Below are 22,460 nucleotides of genomic sequence, written 5' to 3'. Positions count from 1 at the left end.
TCCTATTAAAAATAAATATATCTAGTTGTGCTAATAAGTTTAATAGTTTCATCAAAGTGTTGGAATTTGATGTCCGCCTTCCTTTGGGAAGGATCTAATACCTCTAGATTTCTTCACCCTTTCAGCTGCGCCTCAGTCTGTCTCCCTAAGGAATAGGGAGGCCTTGGATTGCGAAGAATAAAATAAGTCAATTCTACAGGTATCATCAAATTGATCTGGAAGCTCGTGACCAAGAAGAAAAGTATATGGCTTGATTGGGTTTATTCAGGCTTTCTTCGCTTTGGTTCCATTTGTACTGCTCCTTTATTGTCTGATGCTTCTTGGGTTTGGCGCAAGATCCTTTCACATTGACCTATTGGTCTAGGTGCTATCTCTACCAAAATTGATGATGGTACCTCTAGCTTTCTTTGGCTGGACCTTTGGCATCCAATGGGTGTTCTCCTTCACTCTATAAATGCCAGAGCCATTTACAACTCAGGCCTCACCAGACAGTCGACAATTGCTGATATCATTTGTAGGGGTGCTTGGGCCCCTCCGGCCTCTTCTTCTCCTATTCTCACAGCTGTGTAGAATGCTTTACCCCGCATGGGAAGAAGGCTGCAAGGTAGGGGAGACATCATTGTATGGTCTCCAGTCTCTTCAAGCCTTTTCAGCTCCAAAGCGGCTTGGAAATTCATTCGGTCTTGAGGTTCCTTAGTTCTCCGGCGTAAGCTCGTCTAATTTAAGCACCACATCCCCCGTCATAGCTTTACAGTTTGGCGGGCCTTCTCCAATTGCCTCCCAACGCAGTCCTTCCTTCTTCATTGTCAGATCGTTGTCTCTCCTTTCTACTGCTTTTGCTGGAATATTGTGGAAGATACTGACCATCTCTTCTTTGCTTGCCCCTATCCTCTTCTATTTGGAATGGAGCCCTTGCAAATTGTTGGCCTCAAAATCAAAGGATCCTTCCCTTTCAGCGTGAATGGATTTGGGTGGACTGTGGACATGTCCTTTGCCTGATCATCTATCTGTGACATTATGGGAAAGCTCGCTTTCAGTGCCACATCAATCAGATTTGGATGGAGCGAAATATCAGGAAATGGTCCACCAACTCTAGATCTTTGCAACAGATTTGGGACACCATTTCTTTTGACATTTGGAATATGCTCTCCTCTGTCTCCTCCCCTTGTTCGGACTCCATAAGGAACAAGCATATAATTGTCTCTTGGGGCTTGTCTCCCTCCATTTTGCAAGCATCTCCCTCTCCTCCCTGAGGGTCTAGTCTTGCTTTATTTCTTTTGTTGTATTTGTTCTCTCCCCTTTTGGGGGCTTTGTATTCTTTTTCCTTGGTAATGAATTATTTATTCACCCAAATAAAAGTTTAATAGTTTCGCATGATGAATAAAATAAGGTGGTGATGAAAGATGAAAGGGCAGACTTCAATCTTACACATGGAGAGGTCGGGTGATTGACGATTATCATTAACTGAATTTAAGATTCACACTCTCCAATAGACAGCGAAAGTTGACCTTATACCAGGAATTGATGGACGAAAAATCCTAACCCTACAGACATGGCTTAGATATGTGACATTTGACTAATAGGCAGGCTAGGAAATAAGTTAATCAAAGTTATAAAAAAAAATGGCAAGGATCTCCAAGGGTTAGAAGATTGAATGCATAGTTGACATAACAGGGGAAGCGTGGGTGTACTATAAGATAAAATGGGTTAGATACAGGCCAGATATAATAGCTGCATGCTAGAGAAATAAGGTTGGTAATTGGAGAAAGTTGGATTAGAAACAGAATAATCAATTGTGTAAAAAGGATGACAATATTGATGAAGCAACAGCTGCGGACTAGGTTCTATAGGAAAAGAGATGAAATAATATTTTCTCAAGCATGTGGCTGAGAGAGAAACTAGGTTTAAGCAGGTCATAGGTGAAAATAAGGTTAGATGAGAACTTGAATATGTGACGGAGCCAGGGGGCCAACAGATATAAGCGTGAGATTTCCTTCACCCACTGAGAGCAGGTAACTGATATTAATGAAGAGAATTCAGCAGATGTTGTGGATGTTAAAGCTCATCCCAAAGCCTATTGAACTGATGCTAGTAGTGCACCCACCTGGAAGAGTTCAGTACATTCCAGCCCAACTAAATCTTCATTTGGAAGCAACAGATAATTCTGAGCATTGTATCCTCCCAACACCCAAAAAGGGAGGGGGGGAAATCTGAACATGCAATAGTGGTGCTTCTAAGTTCTAGCAACAAACGCCCTCGGCAATTTGCCGCATACCAAGCTTGATCAGATACGGGAGTTGAACGAATGAACATCTTTTGGGCCTCCATTAATTAATTTGTATTATTCTAACTGGAATAATAATCAAATACGGTTTCTGAGTTTCTTACATTTTCAATCATGGGAACGAGAATCTGATCCAGCGACTCCTTTTTATCAACGGCATCACTGATGTACTTTCGAAGAAAGCTGAGTGATTCCTCCACAGAAACTGTGACATTCAAATTGAAGGAAAACTACATGAAGAATAATATTAAGAATAAATGAAACTGAAATAAACATAAATCAATACGAACCACCGGTACTTCTCTGCGAGGTCGGACCAAGACGAGTAATGGCGACCTCGAGCTTTCTGGGTCGAGAAGTGAGCAGCGTATTCATTACTTGACCGATTTTCGTCGAAAGCATTGAATTCGTGTCTGATTGCCATATGTGTTCTTCCATTACTGATGTCGTACAGTTTTGCAATCCCTAGTTAGGTAGAATCATACAGAAAACGAAATTCTGATTGTTGATGATTGGAAAATAAAGAGCAAATAGTTCTTAAATTGTGAGAGTTTGCGGTTCAGCTTCGTGTTTTAGAACTCAACTTGTTCGCTGAAATGCCTTTGAACACTGGTTGTCTTCTCTAGGCTCCAGAGACTTCCCGCCACCTCGACGGCTCGACCTGAGCGAGGAAATGAAAGTGAAAAATAGGGTAAATTACTTGGACACCCCTTGTACTATACCCATTTTGCTTACGATTACCAACGTTTAAAACAATTATTTGACACCCCCAAATCTGACGGAGTTAGTCTCCTGTTAGAATTTAAATGGAAATATCTATTTTACCCTTATAATCTATTTAATTGAAAACAGTGAAATTAAAATTACCTATTTACCTTTCTTCTTCTTCTTCCTACTGCAACCACATCTCCAGCTGCAACCCATCCCTTTCATCGTTGAACCATTTGATACTGCTATGGCGATTTGCAAACGCCAGAGAAAAACGAAGCCTTTAATTGGACCGTAAGAGATGTGATTTACAGATTACATCGATGGAGAAGTGGGAGAAACAAATGGAAACAGGAATTAGAAACTGTGTAACAGAAATTAGAAATTAGAGGAGATTTAATATAACTTGCAATACAAGCAATACAACCATCTGTTGGTTTTCAGATTTGGATCGAAGAAGACAGACTAGGGAAGGAATAACACACAATAATTTCAGATTAATTTGTTCCAGAATCAGAGACTGAAGATTAAAATTTATTGTTGTCCTAAACATCTATCGCAGACACTTAGTTGGGCTAGAAAACTCAAGAAAAGGGCTGGATTTTGAAGCACAAAAATAGTAAGTTAATCAGGCATCTGCTTTGGCTCAAGGAGAGATGAAGGCGGTAGACCAGATCCCAAAACTCAAGTATTAAAATAATATCTCTTGCTGCAATGGAGTCTAGGCGGTAAGTGAATGGTCTAGCCTGATTATGGATTAAATCCTCATTGTAGAAAATGATTCAGGAGGGTTCCTGCGGCTTAGGTCACATATGGAAGGGCTTCCTTTGCCCCGAATCTCAACCTCAATGGACTGCTCATTAGAAAATTTAATCAAATCTCTTACGCCCTCAAGTATTCTTCCTAAAAATTTCCCAGTGAGATGCCCGAAGAAGGAATCACAGAGCTACACAAAGAGATCATAACCTGAATCGGCCATGAAAGAGATTTCTTAGGGTTAGAATCTGAAATCAATTAAGGAGGACGCTACTTGGACCGTAAGAGATATCTTAAGGTTAGAATGCAGAAATCGGAATCATACGTAGGAGTACGCTATGCACAACTCTTCAATCTATCTCCATTGTTGGCTCTCACAGAATCTCACCCTCCAGGAAGGAAGAAAGATGGAGCTCTGTATCAAAGCTCAGCCCTTTTGGGTTTTGGTGCCCTTGGTTCTGGGTTTCCTCCTGGTGCTCAAGTCTACCTTAGAGTCCCTCAGATGGGTTTACATCTACTTCTTGAGACATGCAAAGGATCTCAAGAAATACGGTTCCTGGGCACTACAGACGGCATTGAAAGGGGTTGGCCTTGGAGTTGGCCCGGAAACACCTTAATTTGGTGTTGGTGGGTCGCAATCCTGAGAAGCTCAAAGGGCGTGTCCGATGCGATTAAGTCCAAATATGGTTGTAGGAAGAAGAAGAACAACAAGAAGAAGGAGAAGGAGGGGTAAATCTGTCTTTTTCTTTTTTTGTTTGTGGAAAGGGGGTAAATTTGTCACTTCTGTACCCTTTAAGGGTAGTTTAGGCATTACAAAAAATAATTTAACCAATGACATCATCACTAAACTGCCTGACTTGACCTACTTGAAAAAAATGGTAAACTGTAGGGGGTGTTCAAGTAATTGTTTCTAACGTTGGTAATCATAAGCAAAATGGTCATAGTACAGGGGGTGTCCAAGTAGTTTATCCTATTATTTAACACCATCCACTCAGGAGGTGCGGCTATATAATTTAGAAACACAGGGGATCACTCTGTATTAATACAAACCTCAAGAGGTGGCAGTATAATTTTCCCTATTATTTTTTACACTAGATCTCTGAAAGAGTTATCTATTCTTAATCTTGAAGATAATCCTTTTCCATTGTAAGGATCCACACTAAAATCCCAATCTTTCTTCCCCAATCGCTTCGTAATCTTTCCCAAAGCTTCCAATGTTTCAAATTTGAACAATTAATTGAGAAAAAAAAAAATACTAACTAAGCAAGTATATAGATGTATGTTCAGTTAAAGAAGGAAAGAAATCGAAATTTCTCTATATAGTATATACCTTCAGAACTCACGAGCTTGGCTGATTCAGAGGACACGAATGTTGCAAACAATTCAAAGCAAGAAGTCTGATAAGAGATCCACAAAATAACTTATGAGCTACCAAATCAGCTTCCATTTTGTTGTTGCAGTGGATCTTACTTTGTTTTGGATCCAAATATCTAGCGGGTGGAAGTAAGGGAAAGTGAGAACAGAGGAAATAAATATCGAAGAAGAAGAACAGAGAACTCCATGGTGGCATATTATCCCCACTGGTCTCCATCGGAATATCTTCATAGGCATCAAAGTTAATGCCGCCACAACCAGGCCGTTCCAGATCAGACCTTGGACTGCCCCAACGATTTCCACCTAAAGCAGCATCAAACTTGATCGATCATTAGTGACAGAAGAGCCATTGAATACGGTGGCCGGTTACAGAGGTGTGGAGGAACATAAGACGCTTTTGCAGGACGTGAAGTGCTACCAACTTCTTATTCTTTGTCCTTTTGCATGTATTTCGCTAATCTCCCTCTCCTCTCTTTCATTTCTTTGCCTCACTTCTTAAGCCTCTGCAACTTTGCAACATCAAGCAAGCAAGCATTATTCTCTCTGTCTATCTCACTATTCATCTAAGACTCAGAGCTTGCGTTTCATACAAGGTTGAAGGAGCAGGGTCGGGTGGAGTTGCAGGAAAGGGGTTACAAGAGGAGAAAGAAGAAGGAGAAGACGTCCCATGGCCCCCCTTCCCCGTTCTTGCTTCTTCCGCCGTCAATCAAAGAGAAAATGAAAAGGGTTTCAGATGTTGGATTTGGGTTTGATTGAGGGGGAGAGATAAAGAAATAAAAGAGGATTAAATGGGGTGTTCGAGAAGAAAATGGGAACGGTGATGGTTTTTTGGATTTCAGGAAACAGAAAAACAAATAGAAAAAATGGAAGAGAAAGTGGGTCAGTGGGTTCAGTGGTGTGGAGAAGAAATAAAAGGGGTAAGAGAAGATGAAGAAGATGTAGCGACAGCTATTGATCAGTACAAATGGATGCAACATGAACAGGGTACATCTTTTTAATCATGATTTTCAAGGTTTTTTTTTCATTTAAACGATTTTATTTCTTTTCTGTTCTGGTTTTTCTATGCAGAGGTTGGGTTAGGAATAAATTTAGTAAGGCCAGGCAGCTAGCTTCTTGTCTAGATCTTTGTTTTCTGTGAGTCAGACAATTATATATTTGAAAACTTGCTTTAATGAGTCTCCAGTTTCACTCGCCTGGAACTGAACTTCTGATTTTTCGGGCCCTTTCAACATCGTAACATATTTCTTCCCTTGAGAAGAAATCATGATAACTTACAACAACAACCATAACCTTATCTCAACTAAATGGGGTCGGCTACATAGATCCGATAGAGGCTATGACAATAATAGAAATAAGAGAAATATACGGACGTAAGAGGGGTAAAGGAAAGTAAAAATGACAATAAGTAAAAGAAGACGCCAAAGCAGTAGTCAAAGCAGCATCTTAGGAACATTCCCCTACAAGGGGTCGGTTATACAGGTCTTTGTCCTCCAAACAACTCTATCTGTGGTCATACTAGGATCGAACCCTACCACATGCAGATCCTTTCTTACTACTTCTCCAATAGTCAATTTAGGTCTGCCCCTACCTCTTTTAGTTCCGTCAAACTGAATCTGGTCACTCTTCCTTATCGGTGCATCCATAGGTCTCTGTTTTACATGACCATACCACCTCAAGCGGCTTTCACGGAGCTTCTTTTGGATTGGAGCAACTCTCAATTCAGTTTTAATACAATCATTCCTTACTCTATCTCTCTTGGTCTTGCCCCACATCTTTCTCAACATATTCATCTCTGCTACACTCATCGTATCTATATTACTCTTCTTAACTGTCCAACATTCTGCTCTATAAATCATGGCCGGTCTTATTACTGTCCTGTAGAAGAAATCATAACCTCTTTTAGGGTATCTTTTTTTTTTTTTTTTTTTTTTTTTTGTCCCTCTTTTCCTAGTTGTAGTCTCTGAGATTTTCATTTGAATTTTGAAGGAAAAATCTATATTTGATGTGAAAAAAGTATTCTATTAGAGAAGCAAACACACTCTGTCCCTAAAACCCCCACTCGGGCAAGGTGTTTGGGCAGGAGTAAGGCGGACATTGCACGCAGCACCGTGTCTGGGCATCACGGTCCTGCCGGGCAGCTCGGCAGTAGAGGATCCAAATTGGTCCCTAAACTATATTCAGTGTTTTGAGGCAATTTCTTCGTTTGCCATATTAATATATTTTCTTTCCAATTCACGCACCCCATAAGATGAATTTTTATCGGCTGCTGTAACTGGAGCGCTGCTATGCGCAGCGTGCGGCACAGCAGCGGCCATGTGTGCACAACAGGCCCCACTGTGGGCACATAGCCGCTGTTGCGCCGCACGATGCACACAACAGCACTCCAGTTACAACAGCGGATAAAGGTCCCCATAAGATTGAGAAGGAAAGGATTGAATAGATCCGAATAGATCCGCCCCTTCTAATGATCTCATTGGGCTCATGACTAAAATACATTCTCTTTCTTATATCCTGTTTTTTTTTTTCCTTGGACGGGATTTTAACATGAAACGCAATTGGAGCGGTTTTCATGTCAAGTTATAGGGTTTGCAATCGGAGTAGTGTTTTCTACTTCTCTTTGTTGGAAAAAGTAACATTACTAAGTGGAAATAATATTTACAATATCATGCATGCTGTCCGTAGAATACTTGTTTGTCCTAACACACCTGGCTAGCAAATCCACAAGTTGTAAGCTGGTTCTTGGTTTTTTAATAATTTTTACAAACCGGGGGGAAGAAAGGGTGTGGGAAATGTCAAAAAGCACAGTGAAGATCTCCCATGGCCAAGGAAAACCTTCTGGATCCTCCAGCCAGTCTTTAATCTGTTGTGAATCAGTCCAAAGGATTACCTATTGACAGTCCAATGAAAATGACTTTTCGAGTCCGGCTTGGAATCCCTGAAGTTCCGCTTCTTGACCTGACCCTACAAATCCACAATCCATGGCCAAAGCAAAGAGTTCATGTTTATAAAGAAGCAAATAACCCCAACCACCAAAGTAGGAAGATTTACAGAAGCTACCATCAGATAAAACAACACAAGTATCCGCTGTCCCCAAGTCCAAAAAAGACGATAAAGGTATTGTTTCAGATTGGGAAAAAGGAGCAGGGTTGGATAAAGACTGGTGTAGTGGTGAGTCAGGTGAGCCCACAAGCTGTAGATCTAGAATCCAGCGATTGACATTCATGAGTATAACATTTGGGTTGATTGGTTTATGTTCAAAGACAATCTGGTTCCGGTGGATCCAAATGAAGTATAAGGTGACACTTATAATAGCCAGAATCCGATTGTGCTCAATTGGGCAAGTACCCAGTTGCTCAAGTAATTTGGTGAAGGTCTCAATGAAAGATAAACCAGTCAGCCGTTCTGTCCGAAGACCCAGCGGCCCTGCAGCCCAAATACGTTTTGAAAATTCGCAAGAAAGGAACAAGTGCCACATAGACTCTTGTTCCTTCGAGCAGAATGGATAGAGGGTAAAGGTTGGGTTTTTCCAAGTAAACTTAGATTTAGTTGCCAGTCCTGAATGGAAAATTTTCCAGAGAGATAAACGGAACTTTGGTGGGATGCTCAATTTCCAGATTTTTCTCCAGATAGATGGTGTATTAATCCTAATAGGTTGCAGGCGAGAAGAGATGGTGAATGCAATCTTTTTGGTTGTTAGGTTTCCAGATTTAGACAGGGGGGGCGAAAATATGGTCCGAATGTGGGAACTTTGAAATTGGGATAGTCAGGATTGCATTTCTAATTTCTTGAGGAAAGAGGGTGTGTAATAACGGTAGATTCCATGTCCTATTAAGCATAAGGTCCGATACAGAGCAATAAAGGGGATGAGGTTGGATAACCTGGTTGAGGGTGGTAAAAGAAGTGGAAGGGATCCAGGGATCATTCCAAATATGGATACAAGATCCATCCCCCACATGCCATCGAATCATTTATCGAAAAGAGGGGAGGACAGCGCGGATACTATTCCAAGTCCAGGAACCCGATTTAAATTTCGAAAGGGGATTAAGAATAGATGAGTGAGGAAAATATTTACCCCCAAGTAGGGATGCCCACAAGGAATTTGGTTCCTTAATTAGGCGCCAAGTGAGCTTAAGAATGAGGGCTCGATTGTGGTTCCAATGTGATCGAACCCCCAATCCCCCATTCCTAGTATGTTGACAAACAGCACTCCAGGAAATCAAGGGTGGGGACTTTTTGTAACCATGCCAGAATGTTGAACTAATGGAATCAAGTTTTGTGCAAACAGATTTGGGGAAAAGAAAACAAGACATAGGGTAAGTGGGAATGGAATGAAGAACGGATTTAATAAGTGCAAGTCTCCCAGCTTGGGAGAGCAAATTACATTTCCAGTCAGCCAATCGAGCCCTGACATGATTAATGATTGGCAACAGACATTTTGTTTTGGATCGGCTGGGGAAAAGGGGGGGTTCCTAAATACTTAGACTCAGCACTCATGCTATCAATTCCAAGATGTTCACAAATATCATGTTACAGTGTTTTCTACTTCTTGTTAATAAAAAATTGTGATTTATTTTCTTGAAGCTACTTTCATGATAATAAATCTTGTCTTGTTGATAGTATCCTTAATTTTGTTTAGGCTACTTTCATGGCACCTTTAGTTTTAATACCCATTTATTAAGAAAATTAAGTTAACTAAGAAGCATAACAAGCATAGAAGACTGACTTGATTAGTAATTACTTGTGTCGAGATATGTAACAGGCAGTAAAGTGTCTTAGGCTGGTGAATGTGAGCTTGTGAGGTAATTCTGCTAGGAACAAATAAAGCAACAACACTTCCGATGAAAGCAAAAATGCAATTTGGAAAACTGCAAAAGAAATGTAATGTTGGCAAGTGACTGAACTATTTTCACCAAGGACGTGTTTGGTTGCAAGGGAAATGGGAAAGGGAAGGGAAGGGAATTTTTTTTCCCTTTAAAGTCGTTTGGTTGCAAAGGAAGTAAAGTGAAATTAATTTTACTAAGTTGTTTGGTTCTTTGTAAAATTGATGTAAAATCAATGTAAAATTTTTTAAAATTTGTAATCCAACCCATTGTGCTAACTTTCACTTATCAAGGCTCTTTCTTAATAATTTACGAAAAAAGGAATGCTAACCAGTGCTATAGTGCGGTGTACATGCTCTTTCTTCCATGCTCTGATAATACATTAGCATAAAACTAAATATTTGAGGTTATTGCTCATGCATGATCTAAAGTATTAGAATTGTTCTAGTCGCATTGTGTGTGTATGTGTTAGGGGCTGTTTTAGATGGGTCCCACAGTGGTTCGCACCATCAGGAGAACCGCTGGGGAAAGGCCACATCAGCAGCCCAAGGGAGTGAGGACTCGGTCAGAGCGGTTGAGAGAATCATGCCCATGAAGGGGGAAGTCCCCTACACCCAAGGGGGAGGGGAAGCAGGCCACGTCCACCCCAACGATGGGGCCCAGGAAGGGTGCAACGACTCTCGCCACGTGGAGATAGAGGAGGAGAGTTTGAGGCCAAGAGGGGTCTGTCGCCATTGCTCTAAGGGGCCCATTATAAAAGGGGAATGGCTGCTACGGAAGAAAGACACAACAAATCAGACTCCCTTGCTTATCTTTATTATTTCCTTTGCTTGTTAGTTTTACTGTAGGTTTCTTAGTTCTTGGAGAAGTGTACTAGTCGTTTCATCAGGCCAATCATCGAAGAGGCTTTGCTCTGGTGGACTTGAGCTTGGTTGTAATTGGTTAGTGTACTTCTCTTGTTAAGTAGTTTAGTGAATTTTATTTTCGCACAAAGGTCAGCTACTTGTCTCAATCAATCTTTACAAGCTTTCTCAGTGAGCCCGTAATCCGCACAGTCTAACCCAAAAGTCCTTGGAGATAACTTAGGCACGAGGGAACCTTGTATCCCTGGTTGGTAGTCGGATAGGCCACTAGCCCCAGTCCGTTTGAACCTGCGTCAAAGGTTCTGGCATGCCCTGCATTTATCATAATCCACGTCGTGAATGTTGGATACTTTTTCCACCAATTGTATGTTTGTTGGACAGATGAACATACATTTTGAGGTGGCGGAGACGAGGATCTTGAAATGATTTTATTAGAGTTAGTTTGGGAGTAATCCCGTGATAAGCTGAAAGCTTGAAATCGGTTGAGGTGGCATAGCCATATTCAGTGGAGACAACTATGTTCAACATAAGCTTTTAGATGCTCTGTTATGGATGAATGATTTAATTCAGATTGATGGAATTAAAAGATTTATGGGCAGAAGTAATGCCCTGGCCCTGGCATGGTCGGGTCGGGATCGGCTTTGGGCCCTAGGTTGAGCCCGGCCCGGCCCGGCCCTACCCGACCCTGTATTAATAATTATACTTATATATATATATATATAGGTGAGGTTTTGGGGGATCTATTTTGGACCATAGGATTGAATTTAAGTTGTTGGTTACTTAGGTTTAGAAACGAAAAACTCTAAAATGTCCTAACATTTCCTCTCTCGAGCCCTAGCCTCATTTATTGGTCTCGACTTCTCGTTTGGATGAGAAGGTCACCGGAAGTGCCCTAGCCTCACTTGTGTTTCTTCCTTCCAAAGGTATGAGGTTTGCTTCAAGAAGTGTAAGGCGAGAGTTGCGGGTCTGCAGCATTTCGGTGTTGTCCATTGAGAGACACATAGAGAGAGAGAGAGAGAGAGAGAGAGAGAGAGAGAGAGAGAGAGAGAGAGAGAGAGAGAACTTCTAAAGCTTAATTAGTTTTAGAGTTTATCTTGGAGGAAGAGGACGGGAAGTGGAGAAGAGCTCTGCTTGGTTAGATCTTCAAAAGTTTGAAAAAATTTTTAAGTTTGTAAATCTGAGATGGAGAGAGACTTATTGGGTTTGAATGCAAAGGAATCGTCGCCGACGGTGAAGGAGGAGAGCAAAGAGGGATCGAAAGATTATGATAAGTCTTCTATTTGATTATTTTTCACTTTAATTTGAGAAATTTTGTTTCTCTAAAGTTGAATTGCCTTTTTTTTTTAAACCTTCAACCGTTTTCTTTATTTGATAGTTGAGAGCTTTTGAACTAGTTTTACTGTGAATCTATGCTTTTCTAATGGCTATCAAATTCATATTGAGAGACTAATCTGTCACTTGAATTCTTCTTTACAAATGCTTTTAATTCAACTCCATTCTACGCCCTGCTTGCACGGCTTAATGTTTGGCACCCAAATGCTGATTGATTCTACCTAATCAGTGGCAACTACCTTTTATTTGATGATGCCTTAGTTTTAAGCAGGAATTTTTTTGTATTTTTTTTGGGTGATTCTTAATATTTCACATTCAACCTGTCTTTGGGGATCAATTGATCCAACCAAGATCTAGTGACACCTGCTAGAATTATTAATCCATCCTAATTCATAGTAAGAATGAAATTGAAAAGGTGTGCACTCTACCTCCATTTTGTCCCAAATACATGGATGACGTTGCTGCCATTGTAGTCTCTGATCAACGCTTCTATTCCAGTTCTTCTACAGTATGTACGTCAAAAGCAAAGGAGAGGTTATCTTGCTTCTTAGTCTCTCCACAATCACACACTAACGGATGGGGATTAGTGTTCTACCGACTGAAACAAGAACCCTCTCCCCTTTTTTTTATCTCTTATTGATAATCGCTACCCATCATGGTAGTTATCAATTTCAAATAGGAGACTAACCACCATGCAACACTGCAAAAGAGTCTATGCTGATGTGGCGATTTGGACCACATCAATCCAACATTCTCCCACTTGGACCAAATTGCCACATTCCAAGTTAATGTTATTTTATGTTGCACTTATTGTATGGCCATACTTGAAAAAATAGTTTCTCTAAACATTCATAATGAAAACTTCAACTCACGAATCATGGCGGTCATTTTCAAAAAAATAGAATACTCCCTTCCATGTATCACAATGAGCCATTATTCTCATAATGAACCCTAATGTGGTTAGTTATAAGAACATTAGAGAATCGACCCAAAAATCAATTCCGAATCAACCCAATAGTTAATTTGAGGGTACACTTATATTGCCCTATATTTTGAATGGGCATCTGTCATTTCAAGAAACTTAAATTGCGCACAAAACATAATGAATGACAGAAGACCTAAAGTTCAGAAATCATCAAACTTAAGGTTGCAACATTTAAGATAGAATACCAAGTACAAAATTTTACAAAAGTCCCATATTTCTAACATGTCCCACAAATACATTAGGTGGAAGGCCTTTAGTAAAAGGATCAACTATCATCTCCTCAGTACCAATACTTTCTATCGAAACACGACGATCCTGAACATCCTCTTTAACAACCAAGTATTTGACATCTAAATGTCGACATCGACTGACAGTGTATGTGTTGTTAGAGAACTTTACTGCCGCGGTGTTATCACAGAATATTTGAATCGGTTTCTCTATTGATGGAACCACCTAGAGGTCTATGATAGAGAATCGTAACCACGACGCATGAGAGACTGCTTCATAGCAGTCTTTTGTTGTTTCACACTTTTCCAGGATACTGCTCCTCCAGCTAGCAAGAATATGTATCCTGAAGTGGATCTTCTTGAATCTCCACATCTAGTGTAATCGGAGTCCGAGTAGCCTATCAGCTCCAAATCATCAACACGTCGATATGTTAACATGTAATTTTTAGTGCCTTGTAAATATCTTAGCACCTTCTTCGCTGCTTTCCAATGTGACATACCAGGATTTTATTGAAATCTCCCTAATAATCCCACTACAAAGGCGATGTCTGGCAGTGTGCACACTTGTGCATACATCAGACTACCTACTGCAGATGCATACGGGACACTATGCATTTCTTGTTTTTCTAAAGTTGTTCTCGGACATTGTTCTAAGCTAAGCTTATCACCTTTAAGAACAGGTGCTATACTAGGTGCATAGTCCTTTATATTGAAGCGTTTTAATATCTTTTCGATATAACCTCTTTGGGATAATCCTAAAGTCTTGTTAGACCTATCCCGGTGAATTTCTATGCCTAAAACATAAAATGCTTCACCCATGTCCTTTATATCAAAATTAGAAGCCAAGAGCTGTTTTGTTTCGTGTATCAACCCCAGATCATTACTTGCTAAGAGTATGTCATCCACATACAACACTAGGATGATGAAACAGCTTCCCTTAGTCTTTAAGTAGATACATTGATCAGCACGATTCTCCACAAAACCATAAGAAGTAATCGTGGTGTCAAACTTCAAGTACCACTGTTGAGAAGCCTGTTTCAATCCATATATGGACCTCTTTAGCTTACAGACTAAATGATCTTCATTGTCCTTTGAGAACCCTTCTGGTTGTTCCATATATACCTCCTCTACAAGTTCACCATTAAGGAATGCTGTTTTGACATCCATTTGATGTAACTCTAGATCAAAATGAACTACAAGGGCCATAACTATTCTAAAGGAATCTTTCCTTGAAACTGGCGAATAGGTCTCTTTATAATCAATGTTTTCCTTTTGATTAAACCCTTTTGCCACAAGTCGGGCTTTATATCTTTCAATATTACCATCAGAATCCTTTTTAACTTTAAAAATCCATTTGCACCCCACAAGGGTGGCACCTTTTGGTAATTCAACTAGATCCCAGACTTGATTCTTCGCCATAGAATCCATTTCATCCTTCATGGCATTTAGCCACAAAATGGAATCTCTACAGCTCATGGCCTATGAGAATGATGTTGGATCTTCTGTGATTCCATTATCATCTTCACAATTAAGGAGATAAACATGGAAGTCAGAAGATATTGCCGGTCTTCTGACTCTCGAGGATCTTCTTAATCCTGTTTGTTCAAGTTCAATACCCTCAGTTTGTACATCAGGAGGTTGAACAACAGGTTCAGCAACAACATTGTAATGAGGTACCGGATCATTAGAAGATGATCCTCCATAGACAATGATTGGAGGAATGAATCCTCCTCTTTCTGTTGTAGGAGTCGGAACTTGAACATGTTGTTCATGAAATTGAATGTTCCGTGACTCTAAACTCTCACTGTTGCTGCCATCCTCTAGAAATTTGGCATTCTTAGATTCTACGATGGTAGGAGAGTAGGAGGGACAAAAGAACTTGTAACCCTTAGACCTTTCAGGATAGCCAATGAAAAATCCACTAACTGTTCTAAGGTCTAGTTTCCTTTCTTGTGGATTGTATACCCTAACCTCAGCTCGACAGCCCTAGACACGTGTATGTTTTAAGGTAGGTTTTTATCCTTTCCAAAGCTCAAAAGGAGTCTTTGGGACTGCCTTAGATGGTACCCTATTTAATATATACATGGCGGTTTTTAAGGCTTCACTCCACAAACTTAAGGGAAGATTAGAATTACTGATCATACTTCTAACCATTTCCATAAGTGTCATGTTCCTTCTTTCAGCAACCCCATTTTGATATGGAGATCCTGGCATAGTATATTGAGGAAGTATGCCTTGTTCTGCAAGGTAACGAGCAAATGGACCTAGTCTCTGCCCAGATTCTATGTACCTTCCATAATATTCACCATCCCTGTCCGATCTTACAATCCTTATAACTTTTTCAATTTATTTCTCTACTTCTGCTTTATAGATTTTAAAGACATCAAGTGCTTCATTTTTATGATCTATAAGATAGAGATACATATACCTGGTATTATCATCAATGAGCGTGATGAAATACTTTTGACCATTCAAACAAGGTGTGGTAAACGGTACACATATATCTGTATGTATGATTTCAAGTACATCAGTACTACGCTTGACTCCTTTCTTATACTTGTTGGTTTGTTTCCCTTTGATGCAGTTCACACAAGTACCAAGGTCAGTGAAGTCTAGAGTATCAAGTATCCCATCTTTCACTAACCTTTTGAGTCTATCAACAGAGATGTGTCCCAATCTCTGATGCCATAGTTTTGATGAATGCTCGTTCACAATTATGCGCTTAGTACCAATATTACTACAAGAATTAAGTAAATTACTTTCGAAAACTGGATCCAAATGTAATAGATATAAACCATCAACTAAACTTCCTGAACCAAACAACATATTATTTCTGTACAGTCTAAGAGCTGTACCACTAAAAGTAAACACATATCCATAAGGTGTCAACATAGAAACTGAAATAAGGTTCTTTGAAAAAGACAGAATATAGAAACATCTATGTAAGTCCAGCACATATCCAGTTTGTAGGATCAGCCTGTAGACTCCAACCGCTTCAACTTGAGACTGCATCCTATTTCCTGAGTAGATGCTCCTCTCATTTTCCCTCGGCGGCCTTGTCTCCAGAAATCCCTGCAGAGTGGTAGCAACATGGATTGTAGAACCAGAGTCAATCCACCAGTTATTGGAATAAGCATTAACTAAATTAGACTCAAAGCGAACATAGGATTTAGATATACCTTTCTTCTCCAGCCAACTCTTGAATTTTAAACAGTCTTTCTTCACGTGTCCTTTCTTCTTACAGAAAAAACACTTGATTTCCTTAGAGCTAGATTTCTTCATTGGCTTCTTTCCTTTCTTTTTCAGCCAAGGCTTGCCTGACTTAACTGACTTACTAGACTGTCCTTTGTCAAAAGTGGTGAGACATGCACTCTCTGGATTCATTCCTTAGCCTCTGCTCCTCTTGTACACAATTACCATAAGCTCATTCACAGACCACTTCTGCTGTTGTGTGTGGTATGAGACCTTGAAAGGTCCAAACTCCATGGGCAGAGAGAGAAGGATATGGTGCACTAGATATGTGTCTGAGATTTCTACATCCTGATCCTTGAGTTGTGCTGCAATGCCCCTCAAGAGTCATAATGTGCTCACGCACACCTCTTTTACCATCATATTTCAGGGAGCCGAATTTCCCTATCAGGGTGCTAGTCTTGGACTTGTCAGTTTCTACAAACTGTTCAGCGATTGCCGCCAGAAGTTCCTTCACAGTTCTGCATTCTGGGATTGACCCTGTAATGCCTTTACTAATATTAGCTCTGAGGAGCTTCATGCTAAGGCTGTTGCATCGATACCATTTCTCATGGTTCTTCCTCTCATCTGCAGTACTTGTATCAGTGAGAGGGGGTGGCTCTTCTTCATTGATGGCCATGTCCAAGTCCATGCAGCCTAGAGTAAGATCAACTAACTCCCTCCAATCGGCATAGTTGTCCCCATTCAATAGGGGAAGCCTGAATTGGTTGTCAAGAATAACTACAAAAATGTTAACCAAATCAGTGATATGCTCATAACTTTATATTGAAATCAACACATGCTAATTTCAACAACAAATTATAGCTCATTGCAGCCTGCCTGTGGGCTAAAGTTGTAACTTACTACAATTTGTATCCATATTGCTGATATCAACCCATGTTGTTTACTCAGCAGCAACAGACCAAACTCATTACAGTCTACTTGTGGGCAAAGATTGCAATTTGCAAGGTTTGTACCTTAGTTAATAAGACTGAAATGTTTCATATCCAATACAAGAGGAACCCCGTACCTATGGGCCACAAGAATTCCCCTCTTTTGGATATTAATCATTTCATCTTATCCCAATTCATGTATAAAGATTAACACCCTCTTTGTGGAGATTGATGCTAATTTTCATACATTAATTGCAATAACATGATGCTCCAAATTAATTTACAAGATTACCCCTAATTTTAATCCTTATGGACTATTCCAAAAGTGCGGCAACACATAGTCCTTTTAGTGGCAATTTTGTAAATATATGGCATCGTAATCCCCCCCCCCCCCCGCAAAATGGAGTCTGTGTCACTAAAACGTTATGTGCCACAAGGATTCCAAAATATATTTGTTCAAACATGCATATAAATATTAATCGGAAGCATAAACAAGAGGTTCGTGACATTTCAAACCATCACGGAGTATAGAATTGTACTACAAACAGTACCACGTGACAAAACTGGATGTCACGGACAATTCGGTGCTAAACTGCACGTCCAAAAAAACCCCGTGTGTCCAGAAAAAAAAAAAACCCGTGTGGGCCTCAAAAAACACTTAAATCGCATATATAAATCACAAAATATAAGCATACGAGTTGTCACCAATAGTAGTACAGATTCTGCCCTCCCACTGATATTTTAGAATAGCCAGAACAGAATTTTTTCCTCCTTAAAAGCATGCATAGCATATAAGTCATAACAATGAATAAAAAATAAACCGGTTCAAATGGAACAAACCAAAACTTGAACCATATTCACAGTCAAACGGTCAACACTGTGTGTTTCATTAGTAGGGAATTTAACATTTGAATTTTAAATTCAAATTTCCCTTTCCCCATTATGAGACCCCATATCTCATTCCTTAATACACGATTATTATAACCGTTTTAAGCTTTCAACACGGTTTCCGAAACCAAAACGTAAGACTTTGTCGTTATTTAACTTATTTTTTGGGAAAATTTCATGGACACCCCTTAAAAGTATCCAATATCTTAGAAACTTACCATACTTAGTCAAAATATCACATACACCCTAAATGTTAGTACTCAAAGGTGAAATATCCATTTTACCCCTTAATTATTTAAATAAAAGGACAAAACTATCATTTCATCTTCTTCCCTATGTGGCTGCGGCTCCAACGACCATCACCTGCTCCGGCTGATGTCATCTCAAAACCTAAGTCGATTCTGGTTGCAACAATCCTTATACTGCCTATCTGCTACATTGGTCCTAGTTATTGATACTACGAAAATGAACTAGAATCCCCTTATTGCTATACTATTGTTTCTTATGAAGATTACAAGTCCTTGAAGTCAGACATTAAACATTCCTGAAGATCCATTTTACCCCTTAATTATTTAAATAAAAGGACAAAACTATCATTTCATCTTCTTCCCTCTGTGGCTGCGGCTCCAACGACCATCACCTGCTCCGACTGATGTCATCTCAAAACCTAAGTCGATTCTGGTTGCAACAATCCTTATACTGCCTATCTGCTACATTGGTCCTAGTTATTGATACTACGAAAATGAACTAGAATCCCCTTATTGCTATACTATTGTTTCTTATGAAGATTACAAGTCCTTGAAGTCAGACATTAAACATTCCTGAAGATTGTGCTTGCAGTTTCAGATTTCATCATACAGAGTTACAGATCAGAGAGAAAAAAGAAATCAAATGCTGGTTTTTCCTCCTTTTTCTCTTCATCTTTCTTCTCCTCCTTCGTTTCCTCTTCTTTCTCTACCGGTGGGGCGGCTTCAGCTTCCGCTGGAGCTTCCGATTTCTGCTCCGATGGTGCGGCAGTGTCGAGAGCTGGGAGATCTTCGTCAACATAATAGACCTTCAAGCCCATCTCTCCTTTGATCTGCGAAAAGACGTTTCTTTTCTCCAGAGGATAACGGAATCACAACAATCAGATCAGCTAGATCAGCCAAAAACTTCATTCAAAACCATTTCCACAACATGAAGCTAATATTCTTGTAACCAAATCGGGTTTGGACCCGAGGCCCATACCCGTGCCCACTTGGGGTAGATATGGGTCAAGAGGACCCTACTAGGGTTAGGGTTTGAAGAAGGGGGCCACATGGTGGTCCCCCCTTTTTATATATACATATATAGATTGAGAGAGGCTGCGTTAGATAAGTGATAACTGCAGCCCTCTAATCCCCACGTTCTCTCTCCCTCTCTCGTCCTGCTCTCTCCCTACAGTGTGTGTGTTCTTAGAGGCATCCATCATTGCCTAGGGACTTGGAGTGTGAACTATCGATTTCTGTCGATTACCTATCGAGTGTGCCACCGCGAGGGAGACACTACATTGTTCGTATGGCTGTCAATCAAGAGTAATCTCGATGCTCTTCCGCTGCGTCGTGGATAACAATCGATATCCCTTCTATATTAATTTAACATTTCTCAACCCCATCCGTCTCAGATGGTCACCAACCGAAACCCTTGCACTTCAATCTCCAATCACTCAAGCCTCTAATTCCACAAGCCGATGAAGCCACACATTCTGAGCTCAAACCGGAGCTCCTAGGGTTTCCCCCACAACAAAACAAGCAGAACACACAAATCAAGCGGCAGAAAATGACGAAACCACTAGATCTCAGCCACTTCAAGCAAGAAACCCCCCCTCCCTTTTTCCAAAATAAAAACTAGCGTTTTAGATCCCAATTTCACAAAACCACCACCGGAGTTCTTGACTTTACCGAGGAAATTACTTCGCCTCACTGTCTTCTTATCGTTGTAGATGTTAAGCTCGAGGATTTCAGAGGCCATGGTGTCCAGATCATTAACTAGAAACTCAAGCTTCTCGTCCCACTGTGGATTTAGATCTCTGAACTTCATCTTCGTCCGTCGCCTCTGACCATCGAAATCGACGATCACATAAGCACTGGCGGTTCCTTGCCCGTCCTTGGGCATTAGATTTCTCGCGTTGCAGACCTCAACAATGAGCTTTCGACTGCAATTATCTGCCATTCTTATAAGGCAAAGACCCAAACTTTCTGCTATTAGAATGAATTTCAGACATCTAATGGATGAGGTGGTGGCGGGGTTGCAGGGGAGGAAGAGGAGGAGGGCTGGAGGGGGTGGCGGCGGCGGAAGAAACAGCAAAAGGAGAAGGAGAAGAAGAAGGGGAGAAAAAAGGAATAAAGAAAAAGTATTGAATAAAAACAAGGGCAAAACTATCTTTTTTTTAAAACTAACTTCTAACATCATCATTAAGGGTATTATAGGGATTTCACTGTGGTAAGGGTAATTTCACCATTTAAAAAGAGTTAACACTCACTTAACTGCAGAGAACGGAGTGGACTAAATTGAAATAAATTCATAAAAATAGGGGGTGTCTGTGACATTTTGACCAAGTATGATAAATTTATGAGATATTGAATATTTTTAGGGAGTGTCCGTGCAATTTTCCCTAAATTCTTTTTAAGTGTATTTGTTTACCATTGGTATGCCACCTAGTAGCTTACATATATGGAACAAAATTTCGCTGCTATGGCCATAGCAGGATTGTTCCTACTGCATGTACGTGATTGATACTCAGCAAACCACGTTTCCTTTTTATTATTCAATATTAAAATTCAATATAAAACAAACTTAACATAAACTAAATCTGTTTGTTCAACGTTGATTAAAATTTTATTCCACCTTAGCCCTTTGGTTTGATTTCTCTCGCCTCTTCTTCTTCTTCTCGGTTCCTACTTCATTTCAATTTCAATTTCAAATTTTTTTTTTTAATTCTTCTCCCTTTACACACAACAACCGTATCTTCGAACCATAGCCATCGTTGTCCCCGATCCCTATTCATCTTCCCCATCTCCCTTCAATGGCCTCCAGGGAATTGATGAGCACATTTATGTGTGAAATCTTAGGACATAAAACATACATTTTACCACATTGGACAGAGTTACTTGGTGCTTTCTTGTGCGTTTCAGGTTTTTTGGCTATTTATTGCTATTTTGGACTAGCGGAGGCTACATCTCCAAATTTACACGTAAAGCTGCCCAATATTTGTGTCCCCGATCCCTATTCATCTTCCCCATCTCCCTTCAATAGCCTCTAGGGAATTGATGAGCACATTTATGTGTGAAATCTTAGGGCATAAAGCATACATTTTACCACATTGGACAGAGTTACTTGGTGCTTTCTTGTGCGTTTCAGGTTTTTGGGCTATTTATTGCTATTTTGGACTAGCGGAGGCTACATCTCCAAATTTACACGTAAAGCTGCCCAATATTTGTACATGGCTGTAAAGAGGACTAAATTTGGAGTAGGTTGGACGTGATGGAACGCAAGTATGCATTCGTCTAGGCCATCGTACAGTCAATTATTCTTTTCAGCCCAAGAAATGATAATGGGCTAAAAATGGGCCAAAACGCAAGCCCGGGCCAGTTTGAATTTTTAGAGATTTATATTTGGCATCGAGGAAGGCGATTATGATCAAGGGTTGAGATCCTCTCGAACATTTACTTCTTTTTGCATTTTTTTTACTATTGGAGGAGAGAGAAAGGCCAAATGGGACCCATACCTGTTCACATGTGACCAAGGATAGGATGGGAATAATTCTCACTGAAGCTACCAAGGACTAAAGAGGAATTTTATATCCAAATTAGAAGTTTAGTGGGCTGCAAGCAAGGATCGGCCAAGATTGGAGAAAAGTAGGAGAGATAAGAGGAAAAAAGAGATTTAAGAGGAAAAAAGAGATTTAAGAAAAAAAAAAAAAAAACAAAAAAAGAAGAAGAAGAGATGATCTCTCTTTCCATCTCTCTTTCTTTCTTTAACTCTCTCCCACTCACGGCTTCTCTTTCTCTCTCTCTCTCTCCCTCTTTTCTATATCTTCTCTCTCCCACTTCCTCTTAAACTCTCTCTCCCTATCTCCTCTTAC

At 40.1% G+C, this 22,460-nt stretch overlaps 1 protein-coding gene across 3 annotated transcripts in view; it reads right to left on the bottom strand.

Moving 5' to 3' along the window:
* The window catches only part of LOC122642563, a 63,827-nt gene extending 60,932 nt beyond the window's left edge, over window positions 1-2,895 (bottom strand). Inside the window, exons 1-2 of one of the 3 annotated variants that reach the window (XM_043836077.1) lie at window positions 2,575-2,895; window positions 2,389-2,489 (exon numbers count right to left, since the gene is read on the bottom strand). In XM_043836077.1, the coding sequence (XP_043692012.1) occupies window positions 2,389-2,489; window positions 2,575-2,722 (249 nt within the window). In that variant the 5' untranslated portion in view covers window positions 2,723-2,895. The remainder of the gene's footprint in view (window positions 1-2,388; window positions 2,490-2,574) is intronic. The other 2 variants (XM_043836074.1, XM_043836075.1) reach the window with 2 other exon arrangements.
* Window positions 2,896-22,460: the final 19,565 nt, after the last annotated feature.

The sequence above is a fragment of the Telopea speciosissima genome, chromosome 10 (assembly GCF_018873765.1).
Source record: "Telopea speciosissima isolate NSW1024214 ecotype Mountain lineage chromosome 10, Tspe_v1, whole genome shotgun sequence".
NCBI classification, from domain to species: domain Eukaryota; kingdom Viridiplantae; phylum Streptophyta; class Magnoliopsida; order Proteales; family Proteaceae; genus Telopea; species Telopea speciosissima.
Note: the sequence above shows the minus strand (reverse complement) of the source record. Positions and strands in the feature narration are given on the sequence as shown.